At 37.7% G+C, this 25,986-nt stretch overlaps 1 protein-coding gene across 1 annotated transcript in view; it reads right to left on the bottom strand.

The window, feature by feature from the left end:
* Nucleotides 1–25,986, bottom strand: part of LOC106880691 (uncharacterized) — a 186,883-nt gene that overhangs the window by 12,551 nt on the left and 148,346 nt on the right. The window contains exon 6 of the mRNA XM_014930761.3: nt 8,626–9,041. Coding sequence (XP_014786247.3) covers nt 8,626–9,041 — 416 coding nt within the window. The remainder of the gene's footprint in view (nt 1–8,625; nt 9,042–25,986) is intronic.

Raw genomic sequence — 25,986 nt, 5'->3', positions numbered from 1 at the left:
TATATATATATGCATATATATATATATATATGCATATATATATATATATATATATATATATATGCATATATATATATATATATGCATATATATATATGCATATATATATATATATATATATGCATATATATATATATATATATATATGCAAATATATATATATATATGCATATATATATATATATATATATGCATATATATATATATATATATATATGCATATATATATATATATATATATATGCATATATATATATATATATATATATATGCATATATATATATATATATATATATATATATGCATATATATATATATATATATATATATATATGCATATATATATATATATATATGCATATATATATATATATATATATATATATATGCATATATATATATATATATATATATATGCATATATATATATATATATATGCATATATATATATATATGCATATATATATATATATGCATATATATATATATATATATATGCATATATATATATATATATATATATGCATATATATATATATATATATATATGCATATATATATATATATATATGCATATATATATATATATATGCATATATATATATATATATGCATATATATATATATATATGCATATATATATATATATATATATGCATATATATATATATATATATATATATGCATATATACATATATATATGCATATATATATATATATATATATATATGCATATATATATATATATATGCATATATATATATATATATATGCATATATATATATATATATATATATATGCATATATATATATATATATATATGCATATATATATATATATATGCATATATATATATATATATGCATATATATATATATATATGCATATATATATATATATATATGCATATATATATATATATATATGCATATATATATATATATATGCATATATATATATATATATGCATATATATATATATATATATATGCATATATATATATATATATATATATATATATATATATATATATATATATATATATATATATATATATATATATATATATATATGCATATATATATGCATATATATATGCATATATATATATATATATATGCATATATATATATATATATATATATATATGCATATATATATATATATATATATATATGCATATATATATATATATATATATATATATATGCATATATATATGCATATATATATGCATATATATATATATATATATATGCATATATATATATATATATATATATATATATATATGCATATATATATATATATATATATATATATATATATGCATATATATACATGCATATATATATGCACATATATATATATATACATATATATGCACATATGTATATATATGCATATATATATATGTATATATATATATGCATATAAGTGCATATATATATATATATATATATATATATATATATATGCATATATATATATATATATGCATGCATATATATATATATATATATATATATATATATATATATATATATACATATCTCATCATCATCGTCGTCGTTTAACATTTGCTTCCCTTGCTGGCATGAGTGTTCCATTGGCACGGGTGCCAGTCAGGCAGTACTGTCATTGGCCACGACAACGATTTCACATGCCTCAACATGTCTTCACAAGTGGAGATTATTGCCCAATAATTGAAGGGTACTTTGAAATGGGCTGGTTATGCAACACTGGCATAGGCCACGGTTACGGTCTCACTTGGTTTGCCAGGTCTCCTTAAGCACAGCATGTCTTCAAAGGTCTTAGTCACCTGTCATTGCCTCGGAGAGGCCTAGTGTTCGAAGGTCATGCTTCACCACCTCAACCCAGGTCTTCCTGGGTCTACCTCTTCCACAGGTTCCCTCAACTGCTGGGGTTTGACACTTTTTCACACAGCTGTCCTCATCCATTCACAATACATGACTGTACCAGCGCAGTTGTCTCCCTTGCACTCCACACCTGATGCTTCTTATGTTCAGCTTTTCTCTCAAGATACTTACACTCTGTTGTGTATGCACACTGACATTACACATCCATCGTAGGATACTGGCTTCATTCCTTGCAAGCTCACACATATTCTCAGCAATTACAGCCCATGTTTCAGTGCCATGTAGCATGGCTGTTTGCACACATGCGTCATACAGTCTACCTTTTACTCTGAGCAAGAGGCCTTTTGTCACCAGCAGAGGTAGGAGCTCTCTGATCTTTGCCCAGGCTATTCTTATTCTAGCAGCTACACTCGCAGAGCATCCACTCCTGCTACTGACTTGGTCACCTAGGTAAACAAAAGCTATCAACTGCTTATAGTTTATCCCCCTGGAATGTGATGGAAGATGTTTTCTGCACCTTTTTCAGTGTTTATTGGCCCTGATCATTTGCCACACATAAAAACTATCTTCCCAGTTAGCCTTCCTTTGACATTGCTGCACCTCTTATAAGTCCATAGCTTACACTGTGTACATCTTATGGAGTTTCTACCTACGCCTTTTCTACTGACTGAGCAGGGCCATCTACCTGAAGGGATTTGTGGTTTGTCAGCCTTACTACCTATTAAGACTTTGGTTTTTGCTAGATTGACTCTAAGGCCCTTCGATTCTAGTTCTTGCTTCCAAATCTAAAACTTCTCCTCTAGGTCTGATAGTGACTTAACTATTAGAGCAACGTCATCAGCATAGAGGAGCTCCCAGGGGCAGCCTGACTTGAATTCCTTTGTTATTGCCTGGAGGACTATGATGAATAAGATGGGGCTGAGGACTGATTCTTGTTGGCCCCCTACCTCTACCCAGAATTCTTCACTGTACTCACTGCCAACCTTTACCTTACTGACAACATCCCAGTACATGCCTTGTACAGCTCACACTAACCATTCATCTATACATAGTTTCCTCATTGACCACAAGATAAGGGATTGGGGGACCCTGTCAAAGCCTTTCTCCATGTCAAGGAAAGCTATGTACAGAGGTTTATCTTTGGCTAGGTATTTCTCCTGCAGATGTCTTACCAGAAATATAGCATTAGCGGTAAGGGCAAATGCGGCAGCAGGAGCAGGGGAATGAGCTGGGTTGGGAGGTTGGGTTAGGGAAGAAGCTGTAGACCAAGAGGTCTCGTAGGTTGTGGGCTCGTTTGAAGGAGGGGAGGGATTGGTTAGGGAAGATCTGTGCAGTGGAGGGGTTGGACTGGAGTCGCCAGAAGGCTCGGAGAATGGTGTGTTGGAGAGGTACGATGGTCGGGTGGTAGGTGAAGGGAAACGGGGGAGGGGTGAATGCTGGGCAGGTGCAGGGGGAGACAAAGGATGCACAGTCCATGGAACGTGCTCTAGCAAGGGAGGTGGGGATAGTGGTGAGGGGATATCCACATAGGATGAAGTGGCAAACCATGAGTTGAGACTGAATCTCAAAGTCATGGTTGTCACTGCAGAGCCTGCATAGACAGAGGAATTGGGAATAGGGGATGGAGAGCTCAGTGTGTTTAGGTTGGGAGGTATGAGTGTGAGTCTGTGTGTTTGTAGTGGATGGAGGTGGTGAGAATGGAGTGATAAATGCTGACCAAAATGTAGAGAAAGGTGAATGAGGTGCTAGAAATAGTGCAGGAGAACTGGAGGGCAGGATGGAAAGATATGACAAAAAAGAGGAAGGAGTCTAAACGTTCACGGGAGAGTGAGGTCGCACTGATTCAGTCATTAATATAACAACCATATAGTTCAGGAGTGGGACCAGTGAAACTTGAGAATATTTGGGCCTCAACGTAGCCAACGAACAGGTTCACATAGTTGGGGCCCATTCTCATTCCCATGGCCACTCCCGAGACCTTCTCGTAAAAATCGCCCGCGAATGAGAAGTAGTTGAGAGGACAAGTTCGGCCAGAGGAAAGAGTGTGGATGAGTCAGGTTGGGGGTTGGGTCGAAGGTCAAGGAAATGTTGGAGTCCACAGTCCTTCGTGGTGAGGGACCACCGTGTATAGATTCTTAATGTCAAGAGTGAAGAGCTGTTTAGAGGGGCCAAGAGGGAAGGAGAAAGAGTTGAACAAGCAAAGAGCATGGTTAGTGTCATGGATGTGAGAAGAGAGGGAAGCCACTACGGGACAAGGACATGGTCACGATATCTGGAAATGAGTTTGGTGGGGCAGTTGCAGGCAGAGACGATGGCGTGGCCAGGGTTGTTAGGTTTGTGGATTTTGGAGAGGAACTAAATTGTGGGGGTGTGAGGGATGCGGACAATGAGGATAGAGGCAGTGGGGGAAGATGGGAAGAGGAGATGAGGTCATGGATAGTGGAGGACACAGTCTGTTGGTGGCTGAGCATGGGGTTCGAGAGCAGAGGGCAGTAGAAGGAGGTGTCTTGAAGATGGCAGAGAGCTTCTGCCTTGTAGAGATCCGTGGAACATTGGAGACATCGAAGGGCCGAGAGTTCGGCTGGGGAGATGTTCAGATGTTGGGGACACTTGGAAAATTCAAACTGGTCCACAGCATGCTGGCAGGTGCCCACAAAAATATCGACTGCTTGGAACTGGCTAGGAGCTAGTGTCCACTGGGATGATCAGCGGCCCAGGTCAGTGAAGCAGTCCTCCTCATTAGATGCAAGTGGAGATTCGCGGAAAAGCGCACATAACCTAACGCAGTGCACAAAGCTGTGGATATCAGCACCAGTTCGAAATTCATTACTGGAGTGAGGGGATGAAGCACAAACCCCTACTGAGGAGGGAGCGCTCCGCCTCAGAGAGAGGAAGATCTGGAGGAATGGTAACAGACTGAAGTGGAGAAGGGATGGATGGGACAGAAGTAGGAGGGGTGGTGGCAGTGGTGGAAAGCTGGGAGGGGATGAGGGGTATGTGAGTGGGGGTTGGGAGGGATGGGGTGTTTGGTGAGGGTGGGGAAGTGTATCAGGGAGGGAGAGGGGTAGGGGAGGAGTTGGGGCAGTGGCATCAGCGGTGATGGAATGAAGGAGTGAGTGGAGTTTACGTTGTTTGGTGTGAGCGAGAAATTGATGAAAGAGATGGTTTAAATGAATTATGTAACATAGTGTTAGCGTAGGAGGGTGACTGAGAGGAGAAGAAGATGGAAAAAGCCAGAGGGAGAAGGTGGTCGATGGTGTGTATTTTGGAGAGATTAGAACGAATGGTGGCGTGCATAAGGCAGTAGGATGTAGTACAGAGTGTGGGTAGGATGGTTGAAGCAGAGTGGGAAGTGGGCTGGAAATGGAAGTGGAAACCTTTAGGGATGAGGCGGTGATGAAGGCAGCAACTGAGAAATGAAAGATGGTTGCAGAAGCGTGTTTTTTTGAAAATTAGTAGGGAAAGGTTAATAGAAGGTTGAAAGCAGTGGAAAAGAAGTGTGGAAAGGTGTTTTTTTTAGGCAGTGGTGAAGGTGGAGGAGGAAAGGTTTGTAATCAGGCATGATTGAAAAACAAGAGAGAGAAAGGAGAAAAAAGGAAAAAGGAGGGGGGGGGAGAGAAAGGCAATAAAGACATGAGGAGGAAAAATTCAAAAATTGTGGGGAGAAAAAATGCAAATATATACTAATATATATATATATACAGGGGTGTGTATATATATATATATATATATATATATATATATACACATATATACTGGGGTATATATATATATATATATATATATATATATATATATATATAGTAGTATAAGTATTGAACAGAATTAGAATAATAATGGAAGTAACTATAAATTGTGTTTAATTAGAGATTAAAAGAAATGCAACTGTAGAATATATGTAAGATGCCCCATGAATATAGTATATAATTGTGCCATACATAATAGACAATAGAATTCTACAAAAATTTATATAGGTACATTGTCTTTAAGAAACAATTTTTATCTGATCTAAGATCATTTGCATGTGTAAAATGCAAAACCTCCTCTCCATTATTTAACTATAACCACCATTTTAAGAAAGACAAAATCCTTTACAATATTACCTGGTTTGTTATTAAAATGGGAAGGCTGCATGAAGAAGGCAGAACTCTATGCAAAGAATTCATTGAGATTTCAAGATGAAGTTTCCACTGTCTTCTAAACTGCCAAAAAGGAGCTATCATTTTTTTGCAGACACTAATTCTTGAAAACAATTTTTTTTTACCTTTTATAGATATGTTCTGCTTGAGTTAGATCTATGTATTCCTCATATTTTTCAGTCACTTACCTGCTTTGGTGGGGTTTCTAATTTTTAGATTTTATCTGTACCATTTTCTATTGCCAAACATTATAAGTATACATGTTTATGTCATTACAACCCTGTTTAATACTTATATATATTAGTTTGTCAATTAATTGTACATTTACTTCTATCACTATTTTGAACTTCTTCCTGTAACCAGATGAATTTCAGCAATCATCTATTTTTACATCCTTATCTGAATGTTCTACTGAGGTCATCATGTTTTTGTACACTTGGATGATTTCACACATTTTGACAGCTAGACAATCAGGCAGACCTATATCCAAAGGGGAGCCAAACAGGCCTTCCTTTCAATTTTTATCTTTTTCTTTCTTGCCTTTATACTCATCACCATCATTTAATATCCATTTTCCATGCTGGCATGGGCTGGACGGTTTGACAGGAGCTGGCCAATCCTTTGATATTTAATTCAACTGCACATTCTGCTAACCTTCACCCTACGGACACCTATTTATCTTGAGCAAACTACTACAGTTTTGCTTCTGTATCCCTCAGTTCCATCCTCCTTCCTTTTTCTAGTTTTCCATGGCATTCAACTGACTAACTCACTTCTAGCACTTTTTATGTATTTCCTCTAACTCATACATACTCTATTAATCTATCTCCCTCTATGAGTTGGTGTTACATATCTAACATTTCTGTTATATATATATATATATATATATATATATTAGGAACTTCAATAGCTAAAACCCCATTATTTTCTGAATTGTCCAAACAATTTAAACTTGTGTTAATTCATATACATTTGCTAAAATCAATATACTTCATATATATGTATATATAACTCTATTAATCTATCTCCCTCTATGAGTTGGTGTTACATATCTAACATTTCTGTTATATATACCAAAGAAATATTTGTAATTGATTACCCACATCCTCCACTCTATTATTTGTGAGGTTCAAGTAGTAACACCCAAGACTTGCGTATCTATCCAGGATGAACCACCATGAAGGACTACATGAATTCTCCTCTCTTTCATCTGTGACATTAGAGTATGAACTTTCAGGATATATACCTATCTATGAAGAATTACTATGAACTTTCACACTCTTGATTTTCCAGTTATTCAATTTAATTTCTCATTTCTGTATAACTACTTCATAAATGATTTGTTGTCTTCTGCAACTACTTGTCCATCTTTCATTTTATGATACTTTCATTAGCTCAACTGGTATGCTGCCTACAGCCAACACTTATTTTCCTGGATTCAGTGTCCCTTTGTTCAACATTGGAATTTAGGTAGTTGGTTCAGTCTGAGCACTTATTGTCTGTCTCTACTGTATGCCATTTTTTACTATTTTTCTAATTATATATATATATATATATATATAAAACTACACATACACATACATACATATACACACATATATATGTAAGTATGCTTGTTTGTATGTAGGTATGTGTGGGTGTGTTTGTACCCTTGCCTTGACAACATGTGATGGTTGTAAATGAGTATCACCATCATACAAGTGAAGATGTTTGTTTCCAATCTTTTGTGACAAACACATAGAGGGAAATATTATCTTACTTGGAAATAGATGAGGGTTGGCAACAGGAAGAGCATTTGGCTGTAGAAAATCTACCCCAATGAATTCCTTCAGAGTCACATAACTATGGAAAAGTAAACACTAAAAAGATGACAATGATGAAATACCAATTGTATACAAATAAACTTTCTGGTTATGATAAAAGTCAAGCAACTATGTTAATCTATCCTAAGTTATTTTGTAATTTTCAACAAATACAGGAAGAACACCCTTGACATAACATCTGTGTCTCCTCTCTATATACCCAGGGTTCACCAGTCACTGCATCCCACATTCCTCACCTTTGCACATTCATATGAGTTCCCTACACATGCACTCTCAGCAACACTTTACTATCCCATTTATATTCTCATCTCCATACCTTGAGAGTATGCTTTGGCACATTGCCATTATCATTCTTGCTCTCTCTCATTCTCACTCACGCTCTCTTTCCTGCTGACTGGAATAACCATGTATCTCCTCTGCAGCGAGACACCTGCTTTCGTCCCTCAGTCACACTCTAACCTTTCATCACCTAACACAAAGCCACCTCCACCAATACACTCCTCACTTCTCAGAGGGTCTTTGTCTTGCAAGCTATTTGGTGACCTCGCCGGTGCTGGTGCAATGTAAAAAAAGCACCCAGTTCACTCTGTAAAGTGGATGGCATTTTGAAGGGTATCCAGCTTTAAAATCCATGCCAAAGCAAACTTTGCCAGTGCTGGTAACATGTAAAAAAGCACCCAGCCCACTCTGTAAACTGGTTGGTATTAGGAAGGGCATCCAGCCTTAAAAACCCTGCCAAAACAAACCTTGTTAGTGCTGGTGCCATGTGAGAAGCACCCAGTCCATTTTGTAAAGTGGTCGGTGTTAGGGAGGGCATCCAGCTGCAAAAACCATGCCAAAAGACAGTGGAGTTTGGTGCAGTGCTCTGTCTTGTCAGCTCCTGTTGAACTGTCCAACCCATGCCAGCATGGGAGACAGATGTTAAAGGATGATAATGATGATAAGAAAAACAAAAAATATCTAACCTGAGTGGTGTGTCCATTTTCTCCTTCATCAGTTTCTCCCCGTGTCTCCTTTGTAAACTCATGGTGGCTGGTTGAACGACGATGTGTTTTCCAAAATGGCCGACTGCTTTCTTTTTTTTTGTTACTAGTTGTATCAATCTGTGGGTGCAGATGTTTGTTGGGTGTGCTGGGTGTTGATGTAAGGACCAGAGTTTTCAGAGCAGTCACTTCAGCCTGAAGTATTTCAATCTACCATAAAATGAATCAGTTGGCAATTGTTAAACTTCCATTGCAACAGAAGTACATACTCAAGAAATAATTGTTAGAATATTTTTCCATAAAAATATTCTTGAAGTAATAAATATTTACATTAATTTCAGTGTTATTTTATTTCTAATTAACAAATAAAAATGCAATATTTTACACATGTTAACAGCTGAGATTAATATGTTCAATCAGGCTATGAAATTGAAATTGTTTAGCAAAACAACAGTATCTAGAGACAACTGTTTAGTTACTATTTTAGGTATAAATTTTGTTGTTGGAAATCAACTAAGTTAGACAGTTGCAGAATAAACAAATATGACTGTTTTGAAGAAAGAAAGAAAGAAAGAAGTAGAAGCAGTAGAGAAATTGGCATTAGAAGTTAACACAGGTATGGAAAACCTCTTTGGACCGAGGAAACAACAATGTTAAAAATTAAAAGTTTGCAAAGGTAGTCTGTATAATTACATGCAAGAAAATTTTTGGTAGATACACAAAAGATGAAGATTTTTCATGTTTGAATGTATTTATCAGCATTGATACTAACGATGTGAAAGCAGTAGACTACTAAAAAAGTTTGACAGATGTGGTACATAGTTTTTGCTAGTGAGTTGGCATAATTGAAAAAGGAAGTAGTTGTGGGACAAGAATACTTATCAAGAGTGATTAAACTTTGACAACAAAAGAATTACCAAGTAATACACGAAGCAGTTCATCTATCTTCATTTGTAACACAAAACTCAAGTTGTCATAGGTATCAAGTCATTGTTTATAAAACAATATTTGTGTATACAAGAGTTGTCTGAAAAGTTCTAAGTTCATGACCAAGTGTAGTTTATTTTCCAATATAGTTCCCCTTGCAATCCACACACTTCTTCTATCAAGTGTTGCAGTGCTTGGGTCCCACAGGTGAAAAAGCTTTCAATCTGTTGGTCAAAAAAGTCATCATCAGCAGACATGACATCATCATCACTGCAATACTTGTTCCCAGCCAGGTGTTTTTTCATGTTGGAGAACAGATGTTAGTTAGATGACGCCAAATCAGTAGAATAGGGAGAGTGATCAACCAGTTCAAAGCCATAGTCATGCACAGTGGGCATTGAAACCTAGGACTTCTGTGCTGGAGCATGGTCCTGATGAAACAAGACCCCTTTCATCAATTTTCCAGAGCATTTGGTTTTGATAGCCTTTCATAACTGCTTCAGCAAGTTGATATAATACTCCCCACTGATGGTGTGGCACTTTTGATGATATTCAATAAAAAATGCCTTTTGCATCTCAAAAAACTTAGGCCATCACCTTTTCTGCAGATGAAACAACAATCTTCTTTGGAGATGGTGAGGAGGGGTTTCCACCACATGGATTGTCTCATTGTCTCTTGCTCAAAGTAATGAACTCACTCATGCTGGTGAGGAAATGTTTAAAGGAAACAGCTGGATCTGCTTCAAACAACGTCAGATTTTCCTGCGATGTGATCAGCTTGGTGCACTTTCAACAAGTGTCTGAAGACATGACACCCACTGAGCAAAAACCTTCATCATGTCAAGACAGGATATACTAATAGCATTGGCTATTTGATTTATAGTCAATTGCCTGTCATCCATCATCATGTGGTGAACATGATCAATGTTTTCTTTGGTGGTGACAGTTGCAGGACATCCAGACCTTGGGTTATCTTCAAAACTCTCCTTCCTCATGCATAAATTCAGCTGCCCACTTTTGCACTGCTGACAAAGCTGGTGTATCATCCCTTATGTAGCAAGCATGTCAGCATGAATATCCTTGAGGGCTAAACCCTTTTTCTAAAGGCACTCAATCTTGTTGATTTTTGAGAGAAGTCACTACTAGCTACTTTTGAAGTCTTCTTTGAACAATCAGATGTCACAGGGTGAGAGCACTAAGCAGTGATGTGTATAAATGCGATGTTATTGCCAATTCGAATATGCTAGTGGCACATTCAAACTTGTAAGCAAGCCATTCACTGTGTTTTGTCATGGAGAAAACTTCTTGCTGTAGACAAATGGTGTAAATATACCTAAAACAGTTAGCCCTCTGCTATTTTCATCAGACCCTAAAGTTATTGTAGTAGATTTTCAAAGTTTCCAAGAAACATATATTCATATAGAGGTGGAGTTGCGTAGATCAGATTTATAAACGTCAAGAATTTTCCATCCAGGTAATACAGTAGGTGGAGATTGTATCTAACTGAGATGTCCAATGACCTTCTTTGATTTAGTATATAAACTTGGCAAATTGACAGTCCTTGACAGGTCAAAAAATCATCAATTTTAAAAAAAGACTAGTTCAAATGAATACAGAGAAAACAGAATAATTACTATATTCCACCAATGAAGAGTAGTTTGCATATAAGTTAAAACAGAGAAGAGATTTGAAAATAACTAAATGAAGAACAGGAGAGAGTTTACTGAGTATATAATAAATGTATCACTATGAATTTTTGAAAATATTTAAATCTAACTTCTACTGTGCTTTTTCTTGGAGAGCATCCAAAAAAAAAACCTATTGATACTTCATTTGTGAAATTTAGATGAATATTTTAGGAAATATGACCATTTGAATGGTCAGTGAGTGAATTGATTGAAATCTTGCCTAATTAGGCCTAAAATTAGCCATATCTGTGGAGCCCTATCTTTGAAACAGGTGATAATCCTTTTTAAATTACACAAATTAATAGTGTCCATGGGATAGCTTTTGCTTATCCAGAAGAAGAAGATCTGATTTGGTTTTTCTCTAATGAGAAAAACTTCCACCAAGATCAAAAAGTCAACAGAAGAAATGACAGATGTTCCCAATTTCCAAGTGTTATACATACAAAATTTCCTGAAACTGTCATGGTTTTAGGGGTTGTCAGCAATGAAGGACATGTGATGCCTCCTTACATCTTTCCACAAGGCCTTAGAGTTAATTCTGCTGCCTACATTGAGGTGTTGGAAATAATTGTTAAGCCCTGGATAGACAGTGTATACAATGGAAGGCCATATGTGCTTCAGTAACACTCTGAACTATCACACATGGCTCTAGTAACAAGAATGGATGGCTGAAAATTTTTATGATCACATAACTCTTAACATTTGGCCTCCTAAATCCCCAGATCTCAATCCATTGGACTATTACATGTGGAGCGTTGAGAGATAGAGGTCAATGACCACATCCATAACACCAAAGATTCTTTGAAAGCTGCCATAGTCAGAGTAATGTCCAAAATGAACCAGGACCAGTTGATTCGAGCATGTAGATGACTTAGATTTAATATAGAAGCAGTTGAATAACATTATAGAAAAGAAGATTTATTTCTATCAGAATAGCATTTTTTAATAAATAAAGTTATCTGTTATTATATATCTGTTTTTTTTATATAAACAGAAATTTGTGCTCAAATATCTTATGCACCCTGTATATGTATTTACATACATATATGCTATTCAAATCAATATGTTACCATTTAACTAATTATCTGTTCAATTATTCATTTGAACTTATGTTTATGCACATGTGTTTGTATGTGTGCACACTCATGCGCTTATACGTGTATTCTCCCATTTATCTACCCTTCTAACAACTAAACACATCTTTTTTTAAAAACTTTTTAATAATATTTAAGCAAACACACTTGACAATATTATAAATGTCTGACTATTATTTTATTATTATTTAACTACTTTCTTTTTGATTGCATTGGTAACCAAATTTATGTAGATTAATTAATTATTATTCAATTACCATTATTTGTTTTGCTTTGACAACCAAATCTATACCAAATTATAATTATATAAATATATAAATATAAATATAATTTTAAACATTCATACCAGCAAAAAATTCTTACACAATTCTCTATCCCTTTACATCCTTCTAGCTTAAAATCAATAATGAAACACAAACTTATGCAGACATAATACTTTAAATAAACAGTTAGACCAATTTAAATTCTCTAGAAACGCTATCGAGTTTGAAAAATATTTAAAATTCCACTAACCAATCAAATTTAACTGATCTAAAGGGATTTATGTCACTTTCTTCTTAGGGGTGATGAATGATAAATAGTATAAGCATATTTACATGTCATCATCATCATCGTTGTTTAACGTCCGCTTTCCATGCTAACATGGGTTGGACGATTTGACTGAGGACTGGTGAAACCAGATGGCTACACCAGGCTCCAATCTGATCTGGCAGAGTTTCTATGGCTGGAGTTTCTACAGCTGGATGCCCTTCCTAACGCTAACCACTCCGAGAGTGTAGTGGGTGCTTTTACGTGCCACTGGCACGAAGGCCAGTCAGGCGGTACTGGCAATGGCCACGCTCAAAATGGTGTATTTTACGTGCCACCTGCACAGGAGCCAGTTCGGCAGCACTGGCAACGATCTCGCTCGAATGTCTTTACACGTGCCATCCGGCACAAGTGCTAGGAAGGCGATGCTGGGCACATGTGCCATTGACGGGACGGTGCGTGTGTGTATTGATATGTGTATATATGCTTATGTGTGTATATATATATATATATATATATATATATATATATATATATATATAAATGCCAAAACCTTCCCAGTTGAAGAATGCACCCCCACAACATAGTTAGTGACTTCAGGATCAGGGATAAATGGATGCCCAGAAGATGACCAGCATGGAAGAGAAGGGTCTGGAAGCTTAAGGATCCTGTGAATGGACAGAAATTTAGAGATGTATTACTCGAAGCTTTTGATGATGTGGAAGACAACTGGAGGTTTCTATGGGACAACCTGTTGAAGGCTTCTGACCAGATCTGTGGATGGTGCAAAGTCCCCTCTCAACCCAAGGTAACATGGTGGTAGAACAATGTAGTTGACAGAGCCATTAGGGAAACAGGCATGGAAGGACTGGAAGAAGGGTGGTAGCAGGGAATTGTATCAGATTGCCAAAAGGGAAGCTAGGAGACAAGTTTACTTAACCAGAGGGGAAGCAGATAAGAAAAAATTTACCAATGTTCTGCGTCATGAGGACCAAAGACTTGAAGTATTTCATGTTGCAAGACAGTGTGTGAAAGAGAATCGTGATGTCGTGGGAGAGAAATGTGTTCGCATGGATGATGGTACACTTGCACTAAATGAGGCTGCAGGTGGAGACGCCACTACGAAAGTTTGCTCAATAAAGAGAATGAATAGGAGAAAGAGAGTCTGCCAAATGTCGTCCCAACAGAGGGTCCAGCTATCCGAATTGACAGTACCATGGTAGATAAAGCAATTAAGGGTATGAAGACAGGGAAAGCCCCCAGCCCATCAGGAATCACTGCAGCGATGCTTAAAATATCTGGCGGTGTGTCAACTATAGTCTAGTCACCTGTATAGTCAATCAGGTGATACATGAAGAAATCATACCCAATGATTGGCGTAGCAACACCATAGTCAACTGCTACAAAGATAAAGGTGATGCATTAGATATGAATAATTACAGAGGTATCAAGTTGTTGGATCAGGTAATGAAGGTCATGGAGACAGTCACAGCTCAACTAATTAGGGAGTCAGTTTAGAGAGATGCAGTTTGGATTTATGCCAGGGAAAAGCACCACTGTGCTATATTTCTGGTAAGACAGCTGCAGGAGAAATACCTAGCCAAGGATAAACCTCTGTACCTGGCTTTCGTTGACATGGAGAAAGCCTTTGACAGTGTTCCCCAATCGCTTATCTGGTCATTAATGTGAAAACTAGGGATATATGACTGGTTAGTGAGAGCTGTGCGAGCCATATACAGGGATGCTGTCAGTAAGGTGAGGGTTGGCAGTGAGTATAGTGAAGAATTCTGGGTAGGGGTAGGGGTCTACCAAGGATCAATCCTCAGTAACCTCTTATTCATCATAGTCTTCCAGGCAATAACAGAGGAATTCAAGACAGGACGCCCCTGGCAGCTTCTCTATGCTGATGATCTTGCTCTAATTGCTGAGTCACTATTAGAACTAGAGGAGAAGTTTCAAGTGTGGAAGCAAGGTCTAGAATTGAAGGGCCTTAGAGTCAATCTAGCAAAAACCAAAGTTTTAATAAGTAGGAAGATAGACAAACCACAAATCGCTTCAGGTAGATGGCCCTGCTTGATATGTATAAAAGGCGTAGGTAGAAACTCTATAAGATGCACCCAGTGTAATCTATGGACACATAAGAGGTGCAGTAATATCAAAGGAAGGCTAACTGGGAAGATGGTGTTTATGTGTGGCAAATACTCAGGGGCAATAAACATTGAAAAAGGTGCAGAAAACATCTTCCATCACATTCCAGGGGGATAAACTATAAGCAGTTGATAGCTTTTATTACCTAGGTGACCAAGTCAGTAGCAGGAGTGGATGCTCTGCGAGTGTAGCTGCTAGAATAAGAATAGCCTGGGCGAAATTCAGAGAGCTCCTACCTCTGCTGGTGACAAAAGGCCTCTTGCTCAGAGTAAAAGGTAGACTGTATGATACATGTGTGCGAACAGCCATGCTTCATGGCAGTGAAACATGGGCCGTGATTGCTGAGGACATGCATAAGCTTGCAAGGAATGAAGCCAGTATGCTTTGCTGGATGTGTAATGTCAGTGTGCATACACAACAGAGTGTAAGCACCCTGAGAGAAAAGTTGGACATAAGTATCAGATGTGGTGTGCAAGAGAGACGACTGCGCTGGTATGGTCATGTGTTACATATGGATGAGGACAGCTGTGTGAAAAAGTGTCACATTCTAGCAGCAGAGGGAACCTGTGGAAGAGGTAGTCCCAGGAAGACCTGGGATGAGGTAGTGAAGTACGACCTTTGAATGTTGGGCATCACGGAGGCAATAATAAGAAACCGAGACCTTTGGAGATATGCTGTGCTTGAGAAGTCCCAGGAAGCCAAGTGAGACCGTAACTGTTGCCTATGCCAGTGCAGCATAACCAGCCCATTTAAGATTACCCTTCAATTATTGGGCAATAAACTGTGCTTGCGAAGACTTTTGAGCCAAGTGAAGTCATTGTCATGGCTGATGACAGTACCGCCTGATGGGCACTCATGCTGGTGGGGCACGTAATGCATCATTACTCCTGTAAATACCCAGGTCTTGCACTATGTCTCCGGGATACATACATACACATATATATATGATCTAGCAAGCAGGGCCTCATATCAGTGAGGGGGGGGGGGGGCAATGCGCATTGATGCTATCGACAGGCAGGCCCTGAAACAGCGCACATCTCTCCTGATGACCCCATACATTTGTTGGCTTCTGGTATGCAGAGTTTTCGACTAGTAGCACTTGCATGTGCAAATTGTTTGCAAAACATCTAAAACCTTGTGGTAGGTAACCACTGACAGACTGGAAAGACGGTTAGGCATCTTGGAAAGACAAGAGGACTGCTTGGAAAGACAAGCGGACAATGGGAAAGACTATCAACACCAGGAAAGACTGGCGGAGGTTGCAGTCTTACAATCCTCACCATTGTAACATGTTGTAACAAATACCAATAAGAATGACAGCCCCATGATTGACCAAGAGGGGGGAGTTGAGAATCAATCAAACCCAGTTAATACGGAAATGACACTGGACAGGAATATGGTTATTCATTCGAACAGTGAATGAAGTGCAAACAACTTTGGATGCAAGCTGTGCTGTAGGAACTTTGCAACCGAGACAGGCTTGAAGATACATCAGGGAAAGACTTGTAAGAAGAGGACAGAGTAGTGTGGATCATCTTATCATAAAACATGAGGCAAATCATCCCTAGACTCAAACCACAGCAGATAAATAAATGCTACAGTAAAGACCTCTTCCTAACAGGAAACTGCAGGTTGTGAAACTGGTGCATCAGATAGTACTTGGAAGAAACCAAAGGTTCTATGGCCTGTTGCTAATCAGAAAGGAAAATATAAAGGGTTTGAAAACAAGGTATGTCAAGCTCTTTATAAAATGACAGGTTCTACAGTGGAGAAACTGTCAAAGTTAACAAGCTAAATATACGATACAGGAAAGGAATTACTTGGAGTGAAAGATAGTATCTGATTAGCGAAAGGAAAGTGTGAACCAAGCAGGAGGATCAGGAAAATGAAACAGTTGAGGAAGGAAAAGACCAGCCTAAGAAAGCAATGGAAATATGCTGTGGAAGATGAAAAACCTGGCCTCACGCTGCTGTACGACGATTTGAAAAGGAAATACCATTATGTGCAATGACATATCCACCAATATGAGCAATAAAAGGAAAGTAAAAGGACTAAGGGGCAGTTTCTGAAGGACTCATATGAGGTTACTAAGAAGCTGTTCACTGAACCAAAGAGTGGCACTTTATCGTGCATGAAAGGAGAATTGGATGCTCATATCAAAGAAACTTACAGTCATTTGCACTGTAACCAGCCATTACCACCTCAAAATGGGCTAAAGTATCTCTTAGAACCTGATATCAAATTTCAAATTGGGGACATCAGGGAGAAAGAGGTGAATGGTTTCGTAAGAAAAGCTAGAGCAAAGAGTGCCCCAGGAGGTGATAGCATCTCATATAAAGTATACAAATATTGCAATCATCTACAAAAGAAGCTCTTTGTCCTACTCTGACATCTGTGGTGCAAAGAGACTCTAGTTGAAGATTGGTGTAAGGCAGAAGGCATATACCTGCTGAAGGAGGTCAATGAAAAGACTATAAAACAATTTAAGCTGATATCCTTATTGAATGTGGAAGGCAAGATCTTTATGGGAATTCTCTCAAGGAGAACAGTGACATATTTACAGAGTAATGGATATGTTGATGAATCTGTTCAAAAGGCCGGAATCCCTGGATGCATTGAACACTGTTTTTCGATTTGGAAAGTGATCTAGGATGCCAAACAGAACAAGAGAAGTCTGAACGTGGTTTGGCTTGAACTAGCTAATGCATATGGCTCAGTGCCACACGAACATAAGAGCCATGGACCACTTCCACATTCCAGACAAAGTTACCAAATTAATGAGGATATATTATGACAGTTTCAAGATGAGGTTTACAGCTGGATATTTTACAACAGATTGGCACCGATTGGAGATTGGCATTGCTGCTGGCTGCACAATATCTGTCACGTGGTTTATCTTAGTCATGTAGATGATTTTGAAAGTCATGCATTTTTCGGAACAAATCACCCATGCATAATCGCCTAAGAAAGCCTTCATGGATGACATGACACTTCTATCAACAGACAAGCAAATCATGCAGAGTGACCTCTTGAGACTAGATGAACTTGTGAGCTGGTCAAGGATGTGGTTTAGAACAAAAAAGTCATGTAGTTTGACATTTATTAAGGGAGTGCAGAAAAAAGTTAAGTTTCGAATAGCTGAAGAAAGCATTCCAATAGTCAAAGAAGAACCCATTGAGAGCTTGGGGTGAGTATATACTGGAACATTGTCAGATAGGAGTCGTAGAATGGAAATTATGAAACAAGCCAAAGTGGGATTATCAGCAACTGATAACTCAAAGTTACCAAGTAAATATAAAATTTGGTGTTTACAGTTCGGCTTGTATCTGCGACTTTCATGGCCACTTTTAATATACAAGGTAGCATTTTCACAAGTTCAAATCATTGAATAAAAATGTAATGTGTTTGTTAGAAAGTGGTTAGGCCTACCTCAGATATTGAACAGTTCAGCTCTTTATTGTAAAAGAGGCTTGTAGTTACCACTGGTGTCAATAGTTGAAATTTATAAACTGGGAAAGGTACAAACAGTGATGATGCTGAGAGAGTCAAAGGACATGGAAATCAGGCGTAATCCATCATATGTGAAACCAGTCAGGAAATGGAAAGCAGAAGCAGAGACTGATGACAGCCTGTCTTCTCTTACACACCAAGATATGGTGGGTGCAACGCAAATTCATTAGAAGGGACCTGATTTTGGCGCAGATCGGTTCAGACCGTTTGCAAGTATGATGCGAAGTGAACACAGATCTGTTGTTAGCAACAGCATCAAAACGAGGGAAGCAGAGAGAAGAGAGCTTCATTTGATCCAATGCATTCAACAAGGACAGATGGTGAGATGGGAGGAACATGTTATTGAGAGAAAAATAAGTTGGAATGAGATACGAGAGTGGACGACATCTTGGCTAAGTTTTCTGATTCGTTCATCCTATGATGTTTTGCCGTCACCTGCAAATCTAGTAAGATAGAATGTCTCAGAGAATGATATATGCAAATGTGGAAAGGTCAGAACACTGAAACATTTTCTTTCCAACTGTTCACTAGCATTGAATAGATATACATGGAGACACAACCTGGTCCTTAAGTTTATCTTCAATACGATAAAGAACCAAATTGATCTCAACAGTGAAAAAAACCGTTGAAAGTACCAACTAAAGATTTTGTTACCTTTGTGTGCTCAGGATAGTGGATCCATTTCAAGAAGAACAACAACAAAGTTCTTGCGAGTGATGAAAGGTAGAACAGCGATTGGGAGGTGACTGCAGATTTACTAGGATGCCAGGGACTTTTTCCCATCCAATTTAGAAAAAAAACCGGACATTTTAATGTGGTGTAAAAAAAAGAAAGTTGTGAATCTAGTTGGGTTAACGGTTCCTCATGAAGACAACATAGACGCCGCTCGAGCTTGAAAGATTGACCGTTAAGAGAACCTCCTCGAAGAATGTGATGATGCAGGCAGGAAAGCAGAGCATTTTCCAATCAAAATTGGATGTAGCAGGTTTGTTGGACACAGTGTGAGATGACTGTTGCTAGCATTAGGCCTAACTCGTCATAAAGTAAATATCACTATGACCGATATCCAAACTACAGTGGAAAAGGCTAGCCACAGGATTTGGTTAAAAAGAGATGATGTGCGATGGATAGAAGAATATTGAGCTTTATTTGATAACCAGCTGATCTAGTAAGCAGGGCCTCGTATCATTGATGCCGTCGAGAAGTAGGCCCCAAAACAGCACGCATCTCCTGATGACCCCATACACTTGCTGGCTTCCGGTATGTGGACCTCTCGACTGGTAGCCCTTGCATGTACAAGCTGTTTGCAAAACATATATACACATACATACATAAACACACATACATATATAAACACATAGATGCATACATATATATAAACACACATATATATATATATATATATACACACATATATATATGCACACATACACACACACACACACACACACACACACACACACACACATATAAACACATACATGCATATAAACGTGTGTGTGTGTATATATATATATATATATATATATACACACACTCACATATATACATATATATAGGGACCCATCCCAGAGCTTTATGGTCATTACATTGATGACTGCATTGGTGCCACAAGCCTTAACAGACAATAGCTCAACAATTTTGTTTCTTTTAACACCTTTCACCCAGCCTTGGAATTCACCCACACCATATCTGATACTTCTGGTTGCTTTCTTGACATCTCTGTCAAAATACACAATACCCACCTCTGTCTACTATAAACTTACTGGCTCTCACTCCTACCTCCACCACTCTTCCTCTCATCCCAAACACATTAAATCTGCTATACCTTTCTCTCAATTTCTTCACCTTTGAAGACTTTGCAGCATCAATTCAGATTTTGAATCCCATTGCAAAATAATGCAACAGTTTTTTCTAAATTGAGGGTATCCTCCATATGTTGTCGACACGGTACTCCACTGAGCCCAAGCCATCAACCGCACTACAGCTCTTTTACCATCTTCATGCACTTCCCACCAACCATATCCCACTCTTTCTCACCAACCACCCGTCCATCCTCCCTCTGAAGCACAAACTCACCCACAACTTTCGCATTATTCTTTCAAACCCAACAACTGCCCCTATCTTTTCCACACCACCTCACCTGTCTTTTACAAAAGACAGGAGTCTTAGAAATCTCCTTGTTAGAAGCTTCCCAGCTCCACACAACCAGGAACCTTTAAATGTTCTCACTGATGATGTGACACATGCCCCTACATCAACAATAATACCATCAACGTGGGACCCAAGAAGCAATATCATATAACACACCACTTCTGTTGCACTTCTACGAATCTCATATATTGCATTGTATGCAAACTCTGTGATGCTCTTTATGTTGGAGAAACAGGGCAACGCCTTGGGGATCGTTTTCACGAAAACATCAGAGGCATAATGCTTCATATGCCAGACCAACCTGTTGCCACCCACTTCAACACTGTAAATCATTCTATTGCAGATTTATCAGTGTGTGGTATGACCTTGCACCACAAATCCCACTTCTCTAGGAAACAAAAGGAGCAACATCTCATATTTGATCTTGGCACTATGTCCCTAATGGGTATGAATGAACGTTTTTCCATTCATCCTTTCACCTCCGCTTAATGCTTTTTACATTTTTTAATCCTCCTTCCACACTCTCTCTGCAACATTCCCATAGTTACTAACCTCTACTCTCTCCATTACCCTTTTCCTTCTCCTTTCTGCATGCCCTCTCCTATAACTTCTGTTTTACAGTAGCAGCCCGTGTTATTCTGCATCCATTATCAGTTGCAGCCAGTTTTTCTAGTTGAGAGGATGTAAACTCTGTTTGACTTTTTTCTCCTTTTCTTCTCTTTTTCTCTGTCCCCTAGTGAAGGATTGAATCCGAAACATTGGATATTCCACTACTCACTGGAAGTTCACTATACCCCTTTCACTGTGTTTCCATATCTATACATATACATACATATATATATATATATATATATATATATATATATATATATATATATATATACACACACACACAGACACACACACACATATATATATACACATCCATACATAGACATATATACACACATACATATATATATATATATATGCACACACAGATACATATATATATATATATATACATACATATATACACATATAAATATATATGTACATACATACATACAAACATATACATACATATATATATATATACATGCATATATACATATATATATATATATATACATATATATAAATACATATATATAAATACATACATAAAAAATATATATACATATAAATATATATATACATATACATATAAATACCAATGGGATCGAGCGATTCGGCTGAGGTTACAAACCTAGTAGGGACTTACCTTTTATATTGCTTAAACAAAGAAATCCCTGAACTAAAAGGTGGTCTATATAGAGATGATGCTTTATTCATCATCCCTAGTAATAGCAAATCATTCATTGAGAGAATAAGAAAGAAAATTGGGAAATTTTTTTAAAGTTTTAACTTAAACTTTACTTATGAATATGGTAATAAAATTGTAAATTTTTTAGATACCACTCTCAACATAGAAACTAGATTATACCACCCATATAGAAAAGAAAATGAAACTACTAGATATGTAAGTAGATTATCCAATCATCCACCTAATGTATTAAATTCTTTAGTTAATAATATTTCTGAAAGAATTACTAAATTATCTTCCAACATTGATATATTTAATTCTAATTCTAGCTACTATAATATGGCCTTGTCTAAAGCTGGATATACTAAAAAAATTGCTTTCCTTAACCCTGGTAGAACATCTCTTCTTGATACAGATAATAATAATAATAATAATAATAATAATAATAATAATAATAATAGTGATAGTAGTGCACATGGCAACAATAACAACAATAATAATGATAATAGTAATAATAATAATCATAGGTGTTATAACAGACCTAATAACTTAAATAGTAACAACAATGGACCAAATAAAAAACAACCCTATTTACCTAAAAATCTAACTAATAAGAAAAGTAATAAAGTGCATTTTAATAGTAAACTTAATAGTAAACTATATACTAACACTAATAATAAACCTATGTTAGTAGACAGTAATGTTGAATCAAATAACAAAAATAGTAAACATCCCACAACTAAAAGAACTACTAATCACAATAATAATATTGTACTGGAAAATAATAGTAATCATAGCACACCCCATACCCACCCACGCAATAAATTTAAGAGAAAAAATAAAAATTCTATCTGGTTAAATATACCCTTCAACTGTGCTATATCCACAAATATTTATAAAAAATTCATGAATATTTTACAAAAAAATTTCCCTTCTTCCCACATCATCATCATCATCGTTTAACGTCCGCTTTCCATGCTAGCATGGGTTGGACGATTTGACTGAGGACTGGTGAAACCGGATGGCAACACCAGGCTCCAGTCTGATTTGGCAGAGTTTCTACAGCTGGATGCCCTTCCTAACGCCAACCACTCAGAGAGTGTAGTGGGTGCTTTTACGTGTCACCCGCACGAAAACGGCCACGCTCGAAATGGTGTCTTTTATGTGCCACCCGCACAAGCCAGTCCAGGGGCACTGGCAACGATCTCGCTCGAAAATCCTACAGGAGCCAGTCAGGCGGTACTGGCAACGGCCACGCTCAAAATGGTGCATCTCATGTGCCACCCGCACAAGAACCAGTCCAGGGGCACTGGCAACGATCTTACTTGGCTTGCCGGGTCTTCTCACGCACAGCCCATTTCCAAAGGTCTCGGTCCGTAGTCATCGCCTCGGTGAGGCCCAATGTACGAAGGTCTTGCCTCACCACCTCAGCCCAGGTCTTCCTGGGCCTACCTCTTCCACGGGTTCCCTCAACTGTTAGGGTGTGGCACTTTTTCACGCAGCTATCCTCCTCCATTCTCACCACATGTCCATACCAGCGCAATCGTCTCTCTTGCACGCCACAACTGATGCTTCTAATGTTCAGCTTTTCTCTCAAGATACTTACACTCTGATGGGTATTCACATTGACATTACACATCCAACGGAGCATACTGGCTTCATTCCTTGCGAGCTTACGTATGTCCTCAGCAGTTACAGCCCATGTTTCACTGCCATGTAGCATGGTTGTTCGTACGCATGCGTCATACAGTCTGCCTTTTACTCTGAGTGAGAGTCCCTTTGTCGCCAGCAGGGGTAAGAGCTCTCTAAACTTTGCCCAGGCTATTCTTATTCTAGCAGCTACACTTTCAGCGCACCCACCCCCACTACTAACTTGGTCGCCCAGATAGCGGAAGCTATCGACTACCTCTAGTTTTTCACCCTGGAATGAGATAGAAGTTGTTTCCTGTTTGTTTGCAGTCTTTATTGCACCTGAACATCTGCCACAAACAAAAACTAACTTGCTAGTTAACCTGCCTTTGATGTTGCTGCACCTCTTATGTGTCCATAGCTTGCACCGGGTACATCTTATAGAGTTACTACCTACTCCTTTTCTACATACTGAGCAGGGCCATCTACCTGAAGGGGTTTGTGTTTTATCTACCTTCCTACTTATTAGGATTTTGGTTTTAGCTAGGTTGACTCTAAGGCCCTTCAATTCTAGACCTTGCTTCCACACCTGAAACTTCTCCTCTAGTTCTGATAGTGACTCCGCAATTAGGGCAAGGTCATCAGCATAGAGGAGCTCCCAGGGGCAACCTGTCTTGAACTCCTCTGTGATTGCCTGGAGGACTATGGTAAATAATAGGGGGCTGAGGACGGAACCTTGGTGGACCCCTACCTCTACCCGGAATTCATTGCTGTACTCATTTCCAACCCTCACCTTACTGGCAGCATCTCTGTACATGGCTCGCACAGCTCTCACTAGCCATTCTTCTATCCCAAGTTTCCTCATTGACCACCAGATAAGGGATCGGGGGACCCTGTCAAAGGCTTTCTCCATGTCAACGAAAGCCAGGTACAGAGGTTTATCCTTAGCTAGGTATTTCTCTTGCAACTGTCTCACTAGAAATAAGGCATCAGTAGTGCTTTTACCTGGCACGAACCCAAACTACATCTCATCTAAATTGATTCGCTCCCTAATTAGTTGGGCTATGACCCTCTCTGTAACTTTCATAACGTGATCTAACAGCTTGATGCCTCTGTAATTATTTGTATCTAAAGCGTCCCCTTTACCTTTGTAGCAGTTGACTATGATGCTGCTACACCAGTCATAGGGTATGACTCCTTCGTGTATCACCTGGTTCGTAATACGGGTGACTAGGCTATAGCCAACACTGCCAGATATTTTGAGCATCTCTGCAGTGATTCCTGATGGGCCGGGGGCTTTCCCGGTCTTCATACTTCAAGTAAAATCTTCTCTTGTCATAAAATCAGAATTTCTTACTCTACCCTTCCTAATGTAGGTACAATCATAGCTAGGTTAAACAAAAAAACATCAAGTCAGCTAGAATTAATGAAATTACAAATAGTGGCCATATGAATGCAAATAATAATCCATCTAATACCAATAATGATGCTACCAATAATTATACAAATAGAAGTGAAAATAACAATAGCGAAAGAAATTATGAAGATAGTAGCAATATACTTATTCCTATAAACCTTAATTTCAACCAACAATTAGAATATATCAGTAATGACGTTACAGTTTTAACTGAAGTTGATGATAGGCCCAACTCCAACAGAAGTAATAGTGATCAAAGACATAATTCATATAATATCAATATGCCAAATGTGGAAAGAATAAGTCCAACTAATAGCACATCAAGATATGAATTAAATAATGATGGTAATAGCCAATATATACCTAATAATAGAATTGAAGAATTGATAAATGATATTAGTGTAAATAATTGTAATAATAATAATAATAGAGATATTAGAAATAATATAGGTGGAGTTGATAACCCCCACCATGTGCAACTGTAGAAAAAAGTCCCATTGTCCTTTATTTGGATTTTGTTGTACCCGCAACGTAGTGTACAGATGCATCATTAGTACTAGAACAGAGAATTATATTTATATAGGATGTAGTATTAACCTGAAACAGAGAATATATAACCATAAATCTTCATTTAGACTTAGACATAAGGCAAATAGTACGACTTTGGCAAGTAAAATTTGGGAGTTAAAAGATAATAGTATTAATTTTAGCCTTAAATGGGAAATTATAAGAAAAGCTCAACCTTATAGAAATAATAGATATGGATGTGAATTGT

This window comes from Octopus bimaculoides, chromosome 2 (assembly GCF_046866305.1).
Source record: "Octopus bimaculoides isolate indiv1 chromosome 2, ASM4686630v1, whole genome shotgun sequence".
Classification (NCBI taxonomy): domain Eukaryota; kingdom Metazoa; phylum Mollusca; class Cephalopoda; order Octopoda; family Octopodidae; genus Octopus; species Octopus bimaculoides.
Note: the sequence above shows the minus strand (reverse complement) of the source record. Positions and strands in the feature narration are given on the sequence as shown.